The sequence below is a fragment of the Nothobranchius furzeri genome, chromosome 3, assembly GCF_043380555.1.
Source record: "Nothobranchius furzeri strain GRZ-AD chromosome 3, NfurGRZ-RIMD1, whole genome shotgun sequence".
Taxonomy (NCBI): Eukaryota; Metazoa; Chordata; class Actinopteri; order Cyprinodontiformes; family Nothobranchiidae; genus Nothobranchius; species Nothobranchius furzeri.
This window is the reverse complement of record NC_091743.1, coordinates 73,502,540-73,521,845: the sequence shown is the minus strand read 5'-3', so window position 1 is coordinate 73,521,845 and position 19,306 is coordinate 73,502,540. Positions and strand designations below refer to the sequence as shown.

Below are 19,306 nucleotides of genomic sequence, written 5' to 3'. Positions count from 1 at the left end.
TTACATAAAAATGCTGACAAAACAAAACAAAGATAAGAAATTCTTATGAACTTCCGCCTGGATGCTAGTGACGTCATCGTGCCAGTTCCATCAGGATGAACCATAGACTGTACATGATGAACTGATTTCGGACCAGCTAACCGTTTACCTTCACCCGGGATCCTTGAATGTCTCTTAAACGCTCTTCGTTTTACATGAACACACACGAAGACATTTAGGACAGTAAATCGTCTCGTAGCTCCGTTTGATGGTTAGCTTGTTTTGAAACTTCCGTTTAGCCGGTGCTATTTAGTCGTAAGTTTAGCTAACTTTTGAAATTAAGTTTGTTAGCTCTTTTCCTCTTACTAAATCACAGCTAACAAGCTTTTTTGTCTGTATAATCGTGTTGAAACCGCCTAGTTATTTGCTAGCCACCATATGTGTCAGTTGTGTTGATATAATGACATTAGGCGATGAGTAAAGTTAACAGATGGATAATATTCAGCAAAAAAAAGACATCTTAATTTGCAGTTTAAAGCTAAATAACTTTTGATAGAATATAACTTGTTTGGAATGGTTGCAGGATGACGAAGTTTTTAGTTTCATCTGAACAAAATCACAGTGGAACAGACAAGACCAACTTATAAATAGTATAAAAACCTGTCACAGGAGCCGGTGGGAGAAAGCCACATACCAGCTGTCAGCACGGTGGTGGAGGGTTGATGGTTTGGGCTCATTCTGTAGCTATGAATATCAATCTGTCTGAAAGCTGAAGCTTAGACCCATCTTGGATTTATTTTTAAGATCTGCTGAGGATCAAAGGCTTTTTCAAAACCTTTTGTTCTGATGTTAAAACTTATCTTAGAAAAAAAATGTTGTTTTTACCAAAACTGTAACCTTGAAATGTTTTTATTTTCACCAGCATGGAGTTGAGCAGCTTGGTAGATGACTGTTTATCTCCTGAGTCAACCGTGACCTCCCTTCTGTCGAGCTCAGGTCACCTGAGGAGCAGCCTGAGGCCTCCTGAACACGACACAACCATCAGATATCGAGACAAGGTTCATGTTCTGCTCTTATTGCCTCTCACAGAGTCTTCTGTGTTGGTTTTGTTGCAGCAGCCAAGCTGGTATTCTAATAAACAATGACTTTATTCTTTATACAAGTTTGAAAATCCATCCATCCATCTATTTTTGTCCACATATCCAGGATTGGGTCACGGGGCAGCAGCTTAAGCAGAGAGGCACAGACTTCCCTCTTTCCAGCCACTTTGGCCTGCTCCTTTGAGGAAATCCCAAGGCGTTCCCTGGCCATCTGAGAAACTTAGTCCCTCTAGCATGTCCTGGATCTCTCTTTAGGTCTCCTCTTGGTTGGACCTCACCAGTGAGGCATCCAGGGTTAGGGTTAGGCAAGGCTAACCCGAGCCATCTTAGCTGGCTCCTTTCCATGTGGAAAATTAAATTCTGATAAAATCACAATTCATTACTAATTGTTATATTCAGCCCATTTGGAATTCTATTTCACTTAACTTAAATAAAAGCAGGAATTATTTTTTCTTCTTGATTTTTTTAAAGTAATTCTTGTCATGTTAGTAACATTGTATTCACTCTAGTTTTGTAATATATGCAAGTATTCTGATGTTGTTGGGAAAAGGGAAACCTTAACATTGATAATTATTGATCGATTGTTGGCAGGACTATGACTCAGCCTCAGCAGCACTGGACGCCTACATCTCAGACTTTGACAGGAGTTGTCAGAAATGCAGGTCGCTAACAGGAAGTCTGGTTCTTCACAATGGGCCCTACACACCAACCAAACCCAGAGTGGGTTCACTCAGAAACCGAGACGGTAGGACACAGCTTAGAGCCATTCTAAGCGGTTTGATATTAAATAATAAAAATGCACAATGTCTTATTTAAGGTCACAGATCACTTTATACAAAGTGAGGTCCTCGTAGTAGCTTGTGCCACACAGAATTCATGTTCTTCTTGTTTTGTTGTTAAATTTGGATAAAGTTTTTGTTTTTATCTGCAGTTCTCAGAGAGCGTTTGACAGACAGGGAGCTGGACTTCCTGAACCTCCCTGTGAGCTCCCTCCATCACCGTAGTAACCGTGACAGATACTCCATGACAACTAACGAACTGTTGTCCATCCCTTACGATGGGTCCATGCCTGTTACTCACACATCTGCCTTCGTACAAGGTGATAACATCCTCTTCATTTTTTCTGTCTGAGGAATGAAAAACGTATCTTTAACATTTTCTTACATTCATCTTTGACACATAAATAAATGCTGATGGTTAAACTTTATAGTTTTTATTTAAAATAAATTGTGGTTCTTTATTCTTGTTATTCATCTAAATCTTAAAGGTGGGGAACACTGAAAAAAATGTTTTAGTGATTATTTCTGATTCTAACAGTTTTTCATGCAGGCTGAACATGAAAATAGTCTCCTACACTTATCTCCTGCATTAGCTTCTGATAGAAAACAGACTGTGAAACTCTAGGATTAGAAAATCCTGACAGATCTACGTCACACTGTCACCTAACATTCATGGACTCACCCATCTTGACTTACGAAGGGGAAGGCTGTTTTTGGTTTAGCGTCCAGGAAACAACAGAGAACGTCTCAGCTAGTAGAAGCTAACGGGGACAGCTGTAGCTCAGGAGGTAGAGTGTGTTGTCCAGTAATCAGAAAGTTGCAGGTTCGATCCCGGCTCCGACCAGAGACTGCTGCTGCTGTGTCCTTGGGCAAGACACTTAACCCTCCTTGCCTGCTGGTGGTGGTCGGAGGGACCGGTGGCGCCTGTGTTCAGCAGCCTCACCCCTGTCAGTGTGCTCCAGGGCATCTTTAGCTACAACGTAGCTCATCCCCACCAGTGTGTGAGTGTGTGTGTGAATCGATGAATGACTGATTGTGTTGTGAGGCGCCTTGGGGGTTGTAGAACCCCAAGAAGGTGCTATACAGGACATTTTATTATTTTTTTACCGTTAGCATTAGCAACTCTACCACTCAGCAGAACTCCTCCAGTCTTGTGTTTGTGGAGATAAAACATCAACGCTGCAGAGCAAACAGAGTCAGTGGTAGAGTTGCGTTGCTGTTAGCCAATCAGAGGAGAGATTTCAGGAAATAACACTCTAAATCCTGTCATCTGAAGCACAGCTCTGATGTGGCTGATATCTACTTCCTCAAACAGGCGCACTGGAGCTTTGTTTCCCCAGAGTAAAACTTACAAGGCATTCATTCCTACTAGAGACCACTGCAGATGTATTGATTAAATGGTGAACCACATCAGTTTGATTTATGAACCTTTTTTTCTATAAATATTTGATGTTACTTGAAACAAAAGACAAAAAGCTAATGAAAGCAGTAAAAGCCTTAATTTCTGTTTGTGCATCTTTGTTTCTCTAATTTCAGGCCTCCCATCTTGGTCTGAAGCCCCTCGGTCCTTCTCCCCTACCTTCAGACCTGCACACAGAACCAGCGCAGGACTCGATAACCGGGCTGCTCCCTTCCACCTGAACCAGACCTCTGATCCCATCAGACCTCCCAGCAGCTCCAGGTTTGTTTTTTCTGTTGATGAAACATGATTCCTCTGTTATGAGTAAGGTGTATTTATTATGTCTACTTATTCACTCATGTTTCCACATGAATTAAGAGCTGTAGAACTGGCGAGTGTTCATTTTAAGGAATAAAGAGAGAAAAGACTGAGTAATAGATTTATTTAGTTGATCAGATGACTCGTTTAAGAAAGTTTTACCACACTCTAAATTGCTTTATGACTGATATGTACCATCTAATAGTAGTTCCACCTTTAACTTAGCAAACAGAAAGTCTCCGAATTGTTTCTGTAGACATTAAAATGGAGTTTATGTTTCTGTAGTTTTCTTATATTCTCATGTGGTGGAATCCTATGTTTAGTATTTAAAATGAACTTTTCTCCTCTTCAGGTGCAGAGGGAGAGCAGCCATGTTGAACCCAGCTGCTGTTGCCTCATCTGTATGTTGTTGTTATCAGCTGGGCTCATGATTAGTTAATGTAATAAACCTCATTAGCTCCTCTTTCTGTCAGTCTGCACACAGAGCTGCAGACCTCCACATCCCTCACTGGCTCACCAGTAACAAAGCTGAGCTGAACTGTTCTGAGATCAGCAGCCTGCCTGATTTGAAGTACCCGGCCTGGATCCGACGCTGTGATGTCAGCGAACCGGACCTGTGGGACGAGCGCGGTACGACACCACTCACTTCTCACTGGTGATCGGAGGAAGCTCGAAGAACAATGTGACTGAATAACTAACAGTCTGATGAAAACATTATTGCATCTCTGATATTTTAAAATGTCTCAAAACGCTGTTTGTGATTTTGTTTTTGATGGATATGCTCAGCTGGTAAGGATGCTACCATTTTGTTTGGAAACTATTAGCTGTAAATTTAGGGTTTGGGATCAAATTTGTCATAATTGTTCACTTTTTAAACCCATTTTGATTAAAGCTTTATTTTACAACTTGTCATTTAAAGAAATGAGACAGATGCAGAGTACCAGACGTTTTACAGATAACTGCTGTCAGATAGAGAGACTGCTAGTTTCTAGTTTGGTTCCCAGTGAAAAGCCTGTTTTCATCACTTCCTGTTAAAGAATGGTGTCTTAAATAAAATAGCGTCAACAGCTGTAGCTGTTTGTTTTCTAGTTTCTCCTCCGACTGGAGCGCCCAGAACCGTAGCTTCATCCTGGATATCTGACCTGGAAAAAGACAATGATCCTAATGATAAACCTGCACAGGTGGGACAGAAGTCTGAAATAAGCTGCTTTCAGGCTGAAAACCAGCAGACACTCAGATTTCTGAGGCTTCAGCTGGCCGAACAGATTTCTGTTCTCGCAGCAGAAAGAACAGGTTCCGACTCCCTGGCAGCTCTGTTCAGAGGTAAAATCACTAATTCATCACGATTTTCATGTGACCCCTGACGACATTTCATGTGATTTTCCTTCTGCTAGAGAACAGGATCGAATCTCTGATCCAGAAGGCGGATCAGGTGCTGAACTCGCTTTCTGGAAGAACTGAGTGTCCTGCTGATCCAAGTGAGTCAAGGCTTCGGAGAAAACCAGAAGAAGCAACAGCTTGAATCACACGTCCGAAAGCACAAATGATTTTAGGTCTTTCTGTCCCCAAAACAAACTGTTCAGCGGAGCGTCAGACACATAAAGAAACTGGAATAATTGTTTAGTTGGTTTTTCTTCCGTTGTTGCATCGATAAAGCAGTAATTACATAACTGGGTTTATTTCCTGTTATGTCAAAAATCAGGTCTGTGATGTTTTATATAAACAATGAAGTAGCTGGATATGCTTTTTGGCTAGAAGTGTTTTTTTTTTTCTGAAGGAACAGAATGAAGTTAGAAGCTTTAAAAAGTCTTTCTTTAATGGAAAGGAGCATTTTACTAAAACATTTCCTGTGAGCTTTTGTTGTGATGTGACAGGAAGACTTACTGTGAAACAGCTGAAGGATTTGTACACATTCACTGTTTAGTTTTAAAAAACTAAGAAAAAGGAAGGCTCTTACTGTGAAATACCTGAAAACTATTGAATTGAACTTTTGGTTCCCGCAGTAAGGCTGAGTCACTAAACAGTTGCTGTTTGATGTTCCCAGCCAGTTCAATTCACACTGAGGACTTGCTGCCCTCGCCTCCCCCACGCTTCCCTCCATTACTCCTGTAAGTCTCATTTAATCTTGTATTTCGCTCTGATGCTGCGTCCCTCACTGACTTGTGTTGAACCTGCAGAGACTCAGCAGCTGGAGGGTTGGAAGCTGCTCCAGCTGACGGAGATGTGGAGGTAGGTGTTCCGAACATCCTGAAGAGGGAAAAACGTTCATGTTATTACTGAGTTTCCAAATGAGCTGATCCACACCTCTGTCTGGTTCCTCTTCCAGGTTCGGGGCTGTGGTTTCCACAGAAACAACATCTGCAAGCAACCTGGACCAGTGGAGGCCATGAAACAGATGTTGTTCAGACTCCAGTCGGTGGAGGCGGAGCTTCAGAGACAAAAAGAGCCAGCAGATCCGCCACCATTCACTGATAGTCTGAAGACACCTGAGAAACAGGTAGAGTCGCTCAGACTGGACACATGACAGACAACATTCTGGCCTAAATATGTTTGGATTCTTATCACATATAATAGATAAAATTCCATCAATGGGATAAAACTTAAAAATCAACATTTAGTTGAGATTTTAAACAGACTTTTCTTTTGTACGTTTTGTTAATAAAACATGAAATTATTTGTGTTGCAGTTGCTTCATCATGACTCCGAGTTTCAGAGTTTTCATGGGCCACCATCCCTACAGAGGTAACTCGCTCTGAACACCTCAGGATTTATTTTAAAAAAAACAATCAGGACAAAGCCTTGGGCTTCAGCCAATCAGATCACAGCCTGGGGCTTCAGTCCATATGGTGTGTTCCAGTTGTCCTCGGAACTCGAAATTTCAAGCTGCAAACTCGTAGGTTCAACAGGACCCCGAGATCCCAAGTTTAAAAATGGCTACCAGTGCTACCAGGAAGTAGTTATCTTCTTTATTTTTATTCTCATTTAAATGTTCTGTTTTCTTTCTCTTTGCTATTTAACAGCACCGGTAAGTTGTTTATTGTTGTTATCACTAGTTACGTTGTAGAAATTTTTAACATTGCCACCAAAATTGAGCGGTGTTTATGTTTTTTACTTTTCCTGGCATTTATATTTACATTTGATTTGTAATGTTTTTCTGGTTGTGTGTGGCAACTGTTGTCACTATTATTTAGATGCAGAGAATACTTGGTTATACAGTATAATTGTTTTGGTTTAGTACTCAACAACACTAGTGGCATCCATTTTTTCTGAGTTGGAAGCTGGAACGCAAAACGAGCCCGTCATTTCCTGCTCGCAAACTCTGAGTTCTGAGGACAACTGGAATGCACGAATAGACATAAAAAAGGTAGACGCCCCATTGGGTGCTGGAGAGTGTAACAGCATCTCCGCCATATTGGATGGGTCTCTTCATTCTCCAAAGTCAATGCAGAGCAAGCAAATATGTCTGTTATTTGTGCAGCCTACGGTTACAACAGCAATTTAAAACAGGTCACGTGAGATTATTGGTGACTTTTCTAGCCTACCTGATAGGATTTTTTATTTATTTTTGTTTATTTTGTTATATTTATATTTTAATTATCACACCATACCATAAGTGATTTTGTGAGAAAGCTTGATAAAATGTGTTTTTAGTTGGCTAAACACCTCCCCAGTAAAAATGAATACACTGGGGGCGAATGGAGACCCATCTAAAATGGCGGCCGGCCAGTACGGCAGCTCCAGTAGGCAGCACCATTCCACTGGGCAGCTACATAACTGCCAATCAGACCACAGCCGGGTCATACTCTCAGTCCAAATTTATGAACATTGGGCCAAAAATAATGGTGAAATATTTTTCCAGTAAAACAACATTTGGGCCTTTTTTCTAAGCGTTGTTGTGAATCAACAGCCTGAATTCCTGAACGGGTTCAAAAGTTCTGTTGTTGAATGCTGAAAAATCCCATCATTCTGTTGTGACTTCATCTCAAACCGATGTTACTTAATGATGTTGAAACATTTCTTTCTCAGAGCTCTGCATCACCTGAACCGTCTGAAACTCCTGTTGGAAGAACCCAGCCAGATAGACAGAGAGGAGGGCGAGGAGAAAGAAGAAGATGAAGGACGATACTCTTCTTCATCAGCAGACAGACTCCTCAGCTCTCAGCAGGAACCTTCCTGACACAGGCGGACCCAAAGTGTTTCCCGTTTCTACCAGAATCAGGATGAATGTTTACAGTGTAAAAAATTTCTGAGACTCTGATGAGCTCCAGATTTTCTGACAGGTGCCAAAGTGCAGGATGTGAACACACACAACCCGATTCTTGTTCAGCAGGAACAGGCCCACAATCTCAGAACCTTTCTGAAATATGAAGGATGAAAAAAGCAGTGAAGATGTGCTTTCATAACTATTTAAAAAACGTGAATTTAACAGTATTAATGGAGAGTTATAGTGACTTCCTAAAGTGTTAATGAAATGTGTTTGTCACAGAAATAAATTGATTTATAAATGAGTGCAGAAGTGTTCTGCTCCTGAAGAAAAAACGGCTCAACCATTTCCACAATTTCCAGCTGATATGAAAGTTTCCTCTAGGCTCAAACATTCGTCTTGGGATGTTCACTCTGCAGAGTCCCACCAAACCCTCATCCCTGGGAACAAGCAGAAGCCCTCTTGACTGGCTGAACACCATCAGATCCACCACCATCTACAACATCCATCTGTATAACTATGGCCACTGATCTAAAATCTGTTTCTATCCTGATCAATGTACTTTCATATCCCATCAAACTAAACACAACCTGGGCCACCTCTACAGATACCTACCTCTATATCCTCGTGTGTTTTTGTGTCGTTATGCTGATGAGCCTGACCTCATGACCTTACACCTGCTCACCGTAGAACAGTGGACACCCTCACAAACATGCTGCAGAGACTGCAGATTACTTAACGTTTTACAGACTGCTGCGTTTTTACTCCGATGACGTCCAACCAACATTTTCTTCCGGTTATCCCGAGTCAGGTCGCGGGGGCAGCAGCCTAAGTCGAGAGGCCTAGACTTCCCTCTCACCAGCCACTTGAGCCAGCTCTTCTGGGGGAATCCCAAGGTGTTCCCTGGTCAGCTGAGAGACATAGTCCCTCCAGCGTGTCCTGGGTCTCCCTTTAGGTCTCCTCCCGGTTGGACATGCCCGGAAAACCTCACCAGGGAGTCGTCCTGACCAGATACCCGAGCCACCTCAGCTGGCTCCTTTCGATGTGGAGGAGCAGCAAATCCACTCCAAACCCCTCCCGCATGACCACGCTTCTCACCCTATCTCTAAAAGAGCCCAGCCACCCTGCGGAGAAAACTCATTTCGGCAGCTTATATTCGCAATCTCGTTCTTTCGGTCACTACCCAAAGCTCGTGACCATAGGTGAGGATAGGAACGTAGATCGTCCATTAAATCAAGATTTTTGCCTTCTGGCTCAGCTCTCTCTTGACCACGACAGGCCGGTACAACACCCGCATCACGGCAGATGCAGCACCAATCCACCTATTGATCTCACGCTCCAGCTTTCCCTCACTCAGGAACAAGACCCTGAGATATTTAAACTCCTCCACTTGGGGCAGGACCTCATCCCTGACCCAGAGAAGGCATTATTCCCTTTTCCAACTCAAGACCATGGTCTCAGATTTAGAGGAACTGATTCTCATCCCAGCTGCTTCACACTCGGCTGCCAACCGCTCCTGTTAGAGCCGGAGATCACGGTCTGATGAAGCAAACAGGACCACATCATCTGCAAAAAGCAGAGACCTGATCCTCAGGCCACCAAAACGGATGCCCTCAACACCTGGGCTGCACCTAGAAAGGGCAGTCTTGGCAGAGTCCAACTCTCACTGGGAAAGAGCCCGACTTACTTCCAGCAATGCGGACCAAGCTCTGATACCGGTCATACAAGGACCTAACAGCCCTATCAGAGGGCCTGGTAGCCCATACTCCTGAAGTACCCCCCAAGGGATGCGGTCAAACGCCTTCTCCAAATCCACTGAACACATGTAAATTGGTTGGGTGAACTCCCACACACCCTCCAGGACCCCCCTAAAGGTTGGTTTATGCTTGACGCGTCCGCGAGGTTCGCACAGCTCTGCGCAGCAAAATTGCGTCATTTTAATAACCATGCACCTCCACCTGGCCTCCGCATGGCCCAAACTTTCCGCACCGCACACCTAGGAAATTTTCTAACCCTGTGGATGGTCGAACACGGAAAAACATGGCGGAAGAACTTGTTATGGCAGAGTTCGTAAATACAGACATTTGTATGATTCAGCTCTCAAAGATCACCGTGATCAACATGTGGTTAATAATTCTTGGAGAGAAATAGCTCGCACAGTCAGAAAAGACGAGGATGCTGTTAAAAATACTGGTAAAACATGAGGGACCGATATATGAAGGCAAGGAAGGGGAACAAACGGAAAAGCGGTGATCCTGGTGGAAACAACACTCCACCAATTCTAAAGGGTCCAGTGTTCCACGGCCAGGACGAAAACCACATTGCTCCTCCTGAATCTGAGGTTCAACAATCAGACGGACCCTCCTCTCCAGAACCCCTGAGAATACCTTACCAGGAAGGCTCAGGAGTGTGATCCCCCTGTAGTTGGAACACACCCTGCGGGCCCCCTTTTTAAATAGGGGGACCACCACCCCGGTCTGCCAGTCTGGTGGAACTGCCCCTAATTTCCATGCAATATTGCAGAGTCGCATCAGCCAACACAGCCCCACAACATCCAGAGCCTTAAGAAACTCCAGGCGGATCTCATCCACCTCCAGAGCCTTGCCATAGAGGAGCTTTTGATCACCTCAGTGACCTCAGCACCAGAGATTTGAGAGCCCAACCTAAAGTCCCCAGACTCTTCTTCCTCTCTGGAAGACGTGCTGATGGGATTGAGGAGGTCTTTGAAGTATTCTGCCCACCGATCCACAACGTCCCGAGTAGAGGTCAGCAGCACACCGTCCCCATTATAGTGAAAATAAAGGTATTCAATAAAATGTAATATTCTGTAAAAATGTGTATTATCAGTATTATTGAGCCTTGAATATTCGATTGATGATGAAACTAGGTACGCCAGGTGTAGCAGAAACAAAGGTTAAATTATGCAGATTTTTAAAAACAGGACTCGAATGGGGGGGGGGGGGGGTGCACTGAAGCTCACTACCTACCTTCCATTATCTACCTTCAATAACTCATTACGGTCAATGGTTTCTGATCAACGTGCCTGCTTCTGATTGTTTTAAGTCTTTTGATTCCTTACACATATTGTATACGAGGACATTTTATGTATTTTATGCCTAACTGTTTATCTTGTTTGTTCTCAGAGCTACTTATTATTTTTCATGATGAAAAGTCAAACTTAAATCAATCAGGAAATGAAACCTCAATAGATCAAACTGAAACCTTGTCTTCGACATCTACAGTGGTGTCAAAATCTATTTGCCCCCTTCCTGATTTCTTATTCTTTTGCATGTTTGTCACACAAAATGTTTCTGATCATTAAACACATTTAACCATTAGTCAAAGATAACACAAGTAAACACAAAATGCAGTTTTGAAATGATGGTTTTTATTATTCAGGGAGAGAACAAAATCCAAACCTACATTGCCCTGTGTGAAAAAGTAATTGCCCCAAACAAACAAATCCTCAAAGAGGGTTTCTAAACGATCACGTCTGTTACAAGCAGAGGAGGACAGAGGTGGAAACAAGAATCTGTTTCTTTTCTTTGTCTTTCTTTTAGTTTTTTTTTACACGAGAGCAAATTTCTCAAAGCAAAGGGAGAACGGTAAACCTTTAAAACATGTGCATGGGAAAAGAATCACCAGTGAAACTCTCAGGTGGCATCTGTGCCAAAAAGCCATGAAGTGAAACTGAAAATACAAACAGTGCAGCAGCAGTTGGAAAGTGGTGGGAGTGACCGGCAATTTCTATCAATTAAAACAACCTTTCTTTGTAAATGTCACTGGTTGCTGTGGTTTAGCCCGAATATGCTAATCGTAGCAAAGGCATGCAACTCAGCCTTTTGCCGTACCAAGCCGTGAACCCTCACCAGCATGTGTTTATCAGCAGACAGACAGAGGGTGAGAGAGGGAGAGAAAACAGAGAATTCACGAGTTACGCAGAAAGAGAGAGTGGGCTGGGGAAGCATGATGTGAGTCAAAGTGAGAGATCCTCTTCACCATATAATAAATCATGCGTAGGCTTTCTCATGACTGGGGGTTCACCTGCTGAGGCCCTGCAAAATCAATAGCTGAGACCAAGGATGCTGTGCTGGAGCAAAAGATTTGTCCTCTTTCTTCTGTGAGATAAAACGACAAAGGACGTGTCTTACACAACCACCCGGTTTTATTTACTCTGCAGCAGGTTGGGCTGCTTGGTGCTGACCTTTGAGTATTCTTGTTCAAAGCAGACTTTGAGTTCAGCTTCTCTCTCAATCAGCATCATGACATTATTAATTCACCTGCCCACGAGGGCCAGAGAAGCAGGAAACAGCAGATTAAGACAGCATGCTGTTAGATTGTAGAAGCATTGAATTGTCTCTATTTTAGTTAGCTAGTGTGTGTGTGTGTGTGTGTGCGTGCGTGCGTGCGTGTGTGTGTGTGTGTGTGTGTGTGCGTGTGTGTGTGTGTCCGAGTTGTGTGAACAGGGCACAATGCCAAGCCATCAGGCAGTCATACGCCTACCATCAGCTGAGGAGTTGCACAGCGCTCTCATCTCTAATTGTACACCCAGCAGCAGAGAGCCGTGGAGTGTGGAGCACAGGCTGAGGAACAGGAGGTTGATTACAAATCCAAGAGAGGCTTGAGAGTGGCTCTCGGCCGCAAATGCAAGGTGAACAAGTTCAGATCTGACGTAGAGAGAGAGCAAAAAAAAAAAAAAAGATGTAGAGGAGGAGAATCTGTCTGAGAAAGGTTAACAGGACTGACTGAAGAAGAGTGGGAGTGTTAAAATGTAAAAGTGAGTGGGAGGAAAAGAGAGTGAGGAGAGGAGAGAGGAGAAGGAGTATGTGTCTGTGTGTGTGTGTGTGTGTGTGTGATAGGCAGTGTGCTGAGCCTGGCTGCTCTGCTTTTTCACCTGCAGCCTGAGAGGATGAAACAAGCCACTCAGGTGTGTGTGTGCGTGTGTGTGCGGCATCTGGCTTCATGCTGATGGATACACTGACTAAAGATGGATGTGAACAGAGGAGCCGATGTATGACAGGAGGACTGTGTGAGTAAAATCAAATTAATTTTTGTTTTATTTCTTTTTACCTTTAACAAACGCTCGTCATACTTTCTGTTCTGCTATTCAGACCTAGATCTTAAACTTCAATGGTTTTTATCCCTACATGCTAAAACAGGAAACATATGCAAATAATCCAGATTATATTAATATCACTGCATCAAACACACCAAACACTGCTGTGTTCTCGTCATTTCCTTAGATAAGTAACCTGTTGTGGCTGAGAACACCTCTTATGGTCACCAAGGCTGAGGGAGCGTGTGACATCACAAGTCCAAGTTCTGACCTGACCATTCCTGAGCAGGTCTCTGTACAGCTGCATCATTTGAATGCATTTACATCCAAACTGGACGCTGACAAACACTCGTATGTGAAATATCTCTGGAGGAGCTCATATCTGAGTCCTGGTAGTGAAAGAGGTCCAGTCAGAGGGTCCATCAGCTTTACATAACTCAGTATTCAGCCGCTGCCGTGGATCCAGCCACAAGGTGGCAACGTGCATCCAGCTCCGAGCAGAGAGATGATGGGGGTTTCAGTGTGTGTGTGTGTATGTGTGTGTGTGTGTGTGTGTGTGTGTGTGTGTGTGTGTGTGTGTGTGTGTGTGTGTGTGTGTGTGTGTGTGTGTGTGTGTGTGTGTGTGTGTGTGTTTACTGACGTGTGTTCATGCAACACACCTTTTTTGTGCTTCCCTAATGGAAACTGTTGCTACAAAAACTTCACTGAAAGTCCTCACTGACCTCAAGAGATGCGAAAAATGTTCAAATCTGACCTCTAACTTCACACCCACCACCAACATATTACTCTGCCTTGTTCTCACCACACTCATTCCTTCAACAACCACACTGCGTAGCACTTTGTTACCATGGCAACTTACAAAGGAGTTAGTAGATGCCCATCAAAAAAAAAGTCAGTACAACGAACGGTGGTCGGAAAGCAGTAATTTGGTGCTGATGGTGAAGTTATTGTTCAGATGTCGGGGGGATACGAAGGCAGCGATCTAACCATGTGGCACTTTGTGACGGGAACAGAAAAATCTTCAAAAACTCTGATGAGAGGGAAAATACAGCTAATAGTCTGCTGTGAATCCTAGTTCAATCCAATTCAGTTCAAAAATACTTTATTAATCCCAGAGGGAAATTGATTCATGAGTTCAATGAGTTCTACGATGATTTGGTCTTCATCGGCTCTACAAGCCTCAGAAAAACCACAGATTATTTAGCATTGTGTTTATGTAATGCACAGAATAATTTATGAATGTCACTTTTAGTTAATTCTTTTCTAAACGTTTTATCATCTCATCTTAATGTTGCTTCAGTTCATTAATGCTTGCATTGTGCACGTCTTTTTGAAAGTCCAGTGATACTGTTTCATTCAAGTGGAGGTCTAGACAGGACCTGTGGTAGATCTGGTTCTGGGTTTGTGACCTGGTTAAGGCTAAGCTTCAGCGTTCAGACAGATGGACTCGCGTTTGACCAGAAAATCCTTCAGCTCTATCGCTGCAACGTGCCCCAACCATCAGCCTTCCACCGCCATGCAAACCTCTACCCTTTGGTTTGGTGTGTCCAAAGGACATTTTTCCAGAAGTTTTGTGGTTCGTTCAGAAGAAATTTTGCTGCCCTTTATATTTCTGATAATAGTTTCCTCCTGCATTCCTCACAGGTTACTCCTGTTTTTAACCTTTAACCTGCTTCCTGAAGCACAAAGAGCCTCAGATCTGGAGGATTTTAACGGTTTCTCTCAACATTTTACCGTCTGAACTTGGGCTGAACTTGTTGCAATGTCTACTGTAAATGATCTTTCTCTCCTGCTTCTTGGGAAACAACATTTAAGCCCATTTTCTTTACACAGTTTAGTAAAAAGACTTTTTTTACCTGACATATTTCAGCTAGTCAATCTAGCCATCATCAGAGATTGCCGGTGTTGGTGGCATCACTTCCTTTAATCAGCGGGCAGCAGAGGATCATCCTCTAAAAATTAGAACTAGCAAATGGATAATGAAGATAAACATGGAATAAATGTACAAAAGAACATTTAACCCCTCCCAAATTGACAGGCTCCAGACACACAAAATACCAAAACCCCAGCTTTAATCCTCATATTTGATCAGTAGCACCTGGATGCTGCTCACTCTTTTATGTCCTAGCAAGGTTGCATTTTAATTTTCCTGTTTCCTTTTGCATTTTGGACTGAAATGCTGACTAACAGTTTAGTGCAGTCCAATCCTGGCTGTCAAGGGCAACTAGTCTCTGTGTTTTTAAAGTTTTTCTGCTCCAACACGGTTGATCTGAATCAGACCTCTGCAGAATGAAGACATGCTGACGAGATCGTTCAACCACTGACTCAGTTGTGTTGAAGCAGAGAAATAACCGAAAAAAGCAGGACAGAAATGGGGTGCCACAGATTTAATATGTTGTGCATTTGCTGAAAAGAATATGACGGTAACGAGACCCTGAAATGTTAACCCTTAGAAATCAGAACAGTTTTACGATGAACCTCTGCAGGGACATTATGGTGAAAGGAATTATAATTTGTTGTTGTTTTTTCTGTCTGCTGCTCAGATCAGGATGACCTTGGACCTGCTACGGTTGCCAAGAGACTAAGGGAGTCTGTGACACATGATCTCAAAACCAGCTCAACTTCTGTGGGAGATCATGCGGTGCAAGCGTGAATGACCGTCAGTGTGAGGCAATGAGCTTCACGGCAAACCCAGCTCTCGTCCTTGACAGGGACAACCTCCCATTTAAAAAGAGAGACCAACGAGGGAGCTCACCAAGGCAGAACCAGCATCAGCACCAGTACCAGAAGCAGCAGCAGCAGCTGTGTGATGCTGCAAATTTCAAGGCTCCATTCCCCTACAAGAGCCATGGCGATTTCAGGCCCAAACACACAGGTTTGTTCCGGCCTGTACCAAGACGGGTCCCTGCACTGTACCAGCCCTGGATGCAGACACAAACGCCCTCCAGACCCAAACAGCACATCGCCTCGGCTTTCAGGGAGCATCCTGGTTGGACAGAGTGGAGAGAATTCGATGCCCTGCCACCAGGATGGGACTTTCCTCACCCCTACCAACGTCTAACCCACTTATCTGAGACGCTCCACTCAGGCCACAACCCCTCCAGATTCAGCGCAGGCTACTCGGTCCCAGGCGCTTTCCACAGAGGGAGCGGAAGTTTGGAGAGGCCTATGATGCTAAAAGAAAAGAGTTTGAATCCAGACAGGCATGTTTTTAGCATGCATAACGGTCCATATGCGAGAAGAGGAGACAGGGCTGAGAATGGACACACATACCTACCTCATACAGCACAGCATTTACCCAAATCAATAAAAGCTGTCTCTGTGTCTGGACATTCCCTCATCAAAGCTTCCCCTGATAACCTGAGCAGCTCTTCAAGATGCCCTTCACTCCTTTCCTCTGAAAAAGTTTCTCCTTCTACTCCTCCTAACTCCTTCCCCTGGTTGCTTCCCCACTTTGTGGCAGGCTCTCTGATCGAGCTCGGAGATGGGCGGCTCAGGCGGGTAGAGCACCTGCAGACAGAGGACTTTCTGCTGGGCACACTGGCCTGTCCAGACCTGCGCCTGAGCTGCTGCACAGTGCAGAACATCTCACCCTCCTCCTCCTCCTCCTCCTCCGCTGTCTCCCGCCTCCTCATCCTGCTCCACGATCAGCAGTTGCAGGTGAAGGGAAATCACTCTGTGCCACTATTTTTCACAGCAGCCCTCACACAAGTAGCTGTTAATGATCCTTTTTACAGAGTGAGTCAGCGACAGCCGTGAGTGCTTGCTGCCTTCAGATGCTTCGGGGTTTTTTTATTCAAAGATGAGCCATTTTAAATATGACAAAAAGTTGAAAATCATATTTATGTACTCATAGTGTTTACAAAACCAAACTATTTTAAATCCTTTTCACTCAAAACTGTAAAAAAAAATGCAACTACAGTGATTACCTTGGTCGTCATGCCTGTGTGGTGTGTTTCTATCCTCCAGGAGTTGGTGGACGTCTATGCGGAGTACCCATTCTTCGTTCGTGGACAGGGCTGGTCCTCCTGCAGCCCTCAGAGGACAGCTCGTCTCTGTGGTCTGCAGTGCCGTCAGCTTACAGTGGGAGACATTTGCTTGGCCCTAACGCCATTCTCAGCTCCACAATGTCCACTTTTGGTCTCCCGGGAACTTAAAACCTGGCCCAAGAAGTCACAGGGAGAACATGAGGCCCAGAAGAACACCCAGGGACAGACACTGGGGTCAGGGGAAGTCCGCAGGAGGCACTACTCGGCCCCCTAAGCTGAGAAGTCTTCGCACAGCCCCTGTAGTTTAAAACTGTGCTGTAATCACCTTATGAATGCTGTTATTCTACCTCTTGAATCATGCTCTATGTGCTACACTGTTGTCTTGATTTGTACTTTTAAAACATTAAGAGAAAAGCTCCAAGCTTCCTCCTCAGGGTCACTGATGGTAAAACCGTTTAGTGAGAGAGTAGAGAACCAAAGTGTAAACTCGTGTTGCAAAAGGGAGCTGCTCAGTTGATATTCAAAGGAAATATTTTAGCTTTAGCGATTTACATTTGCATTGTAGCTTGAAAACGCTCTTGTGGCTTCTAGCAGTTGTGATTGTATCGGTTTATGTTTCTTAAAAAGCACATTAAAATCCTGCCTCAGGTCTTCTCACTGCATTTAAACATTAGTGCTCTTTTGCTGTATACAAGGTTTTCATGATGGAAGATGAATCTTTTAGTGAGAGGGGGTTCTAAGGTGAGTTTCTCTTCTACCTCAAGCATTTGTGATGTTAACAGTTTTACAATCTACATTCCAAAACAGAAATTTGAATTTAGCAAAAAGTTCAGCAAACAACAGCTAACCAGGCCTTAGCTTGTCAGGCAAAATACCTTGCAGCAGATTGTGTCACGCAGCAACAAACATAGAAGCTTCATAATTAAAGGTGCATTATGTGAGAATGAAACAAGAATGACATCCTGTGGTCATATTTAGGTACTGCAGTCTGTTTTCAAAACAATTGAGGGACTCTCTCTCTCCTGTTCCATCAGTTTCTGTTGCCATGGAGAAACGCCAGGTGACAAGCAAAGGCGAGCCATACACACTGAGTAGATAAATACATTTCAGTCCAGTTGTGGGTGAGTAAAAAAGAAGCTTGAGAAATTTTTTGAGCCAACTCCATTTCCAATTCACTATTAGCATTGTTAGCTCAATGTTAGCCTCTATGTTGAATCTTACCTGAGACTGAGTTAAACAAAAGGATGGCAAGGCTTCTGACCCCAGGTCCACATGTCCAGGTCAGCAGCACGGAACATTGCTGCTTCAAATAGAATCCATTATAATCTATTGGGTTGATCCAAACTGGCCGCGCCGCCAAAGAAAGGGTTGAGTTCTATTTTTGCCACAAGTCGCTACTGGGATGTGTCAATTTCTGCAATCACCACAGGCCCAGACAGATAATCAAACCAGATATCAGTTTAAAACATCCAGTAATTTTCAAAATAAAAGTCTATTGCAAAGGTCTAGTCTATTTAGATATCATCTATTCATGTGACCTCAAGGCTTTTTTTTTACTACCAGTATCTTTAGAGAAGTGCAACCATGTGTTTTTCTTCACTGACGTGATCTTTTTTCTTCTTTTTGTGGGTGGATGAAGTCTCAAAGAATTTGGTGATTTTGCGAGTCCGGCAAGGAGGACTGCAGAGATGCCGCGCGTCTCGCAGTGTGGAATGGCGCGCATCGAAAACCCGTACTGCTGCTGTTCCATGCCGCTGATGCCCCAAGCGTGGCTTCGGTTCTTAAGAAAATCCTGCAGCGTTTTGCCGGCTGTTGCCAAATTACAAGTGCAGCATTAGCTGGTGCAGACCTGGCAACCTCACAGATCGTAAACGAAGACTCAGTCCCTCTTCTGCCTTTTTGAAAGGAGAAAATCTGAAAAACCCAAAAACAGGCTGAGAACCTGTTTCAATGTAACCTTCCTTCCAACATGACAGACGTTAGACAATTTTGTGGTTGTGACAGAATTTGTACATAATTTCTTGGCCCAAATGCACAGCGTACTTTACTCAGTGATGCATTGTTTTCATGTTAATTTGTTTTCTCACTTCAAACCACACAAGCTTGATTTTTTTCATATTTTCTTTCTACACTGGAGGCGTCCAGATCGGGGTCACTGATAGCTCTGAGGTGGCACCAAAACCAAAAGTCAAAACAAAGTTTTGTTATCCTTTTTGTCATTTTTAGCTAATATTGTTGAAAAACAAGTCATAATAAAGTAGGAAATTCAGTTTATGGCATTTTTGTAGCAGAATATAAATCTGATACCAGTGCAGCGGGCAGCTAATTGATAAGAGAGGGGTGTCTTGGTGCAAAGGACTATGAGCAGGAAGGAAGGCTGGTGAAGGCGATAAGCCACCAACTACCACACAGCACCCCCCAAACACACACACACACACGCACGCACGCACGCACACACACACACACACACACACACACACAC

The 19,306-nt window shown here is 43.6% G+C and overlaps 2 protein-coding genes across 4 annotated transcripts; both read left to right on the top strand.

The window, feature by feature from the left end:
- Positions 1 to 93: 93 nt before the first annotated feature.
- Positions 94 to 8,083, top strand: c3h18orf54 (chromosome 3 C18orf54 homolog). 2 transcript variants are annotated; one of them, XM_015958507.3, is made up of 14 exons: positions 94 to 250; positions 902 to 1,037; positions 1,671 to 1,824; positions 2,011 to 2,178; positions 3,395 to 3,539; positions 3,928 to 3,976; positions 4,049 to 4,205; positions 4,665 to 4,898; positions 4,970 to 5,053; positions 5,620 to 5,683; positions 5,753 to 5,804; positions 5,902 to 6,072; positions 6,262 to 6,317; positions 7,602 to 8,083. In XM_015958507.3, the coding sequence occupies exons 2-14, from the start codon at positions 903 to 905 to the stop codon at positions 7,750 to 7,752; spliced, it is 1,620 nt and encodes a 539-aa protein (XP_015813993.1). In that variant the 5' UTR covers positions 94 to 250; position 902; the 3' UTR covers positions 7,753 to 8,083. The 2 variants fall into 2 exon arrangements, with proteins under 2 accessions (XP_015813993.1, XP_015813994.1); XM_015958508.3 differs by having other exon boundaries at positions 198 to 294.
- A 4,136-nt stretch (positions 8,084 to 12,219) lies between these two features.
- Positions 12,220 to 18,934, top strand: LOC107384970 (ataxin-1-like). Of its 2 annotated transcripts, none has more exons than XM_054732237.2 (3): positions 12,220 to 12,808; positions 15,384 to 16,495; positions 16,805 to 18,934. In XM_054732237.2, the coding sequence occupies exons 2-3, from the start codon at positions 15,509 to 15,511 to the stop codon at positions 17,096 to 17,098; spliced, it is 1,281 nt and encodes a 426-aa protein (XP_054588212.1). In that variant the 5' UTR covers positions 12,220 to 12,808; positions 15,384 to 15,508; the 3' UTR covers positions 17,099 to 18,934. The 2 variants fall into 2 exon arrangements, with proteins under 2 accessions (XP_054588212.1, XP_015813996.1); XM_015958510.3 differs by having other exon boundaries at positions 15,379 to 16,495.
- The last annotated feature ends 372 nt before the right edge of the window (positions 18,935 to 19,306 follow it).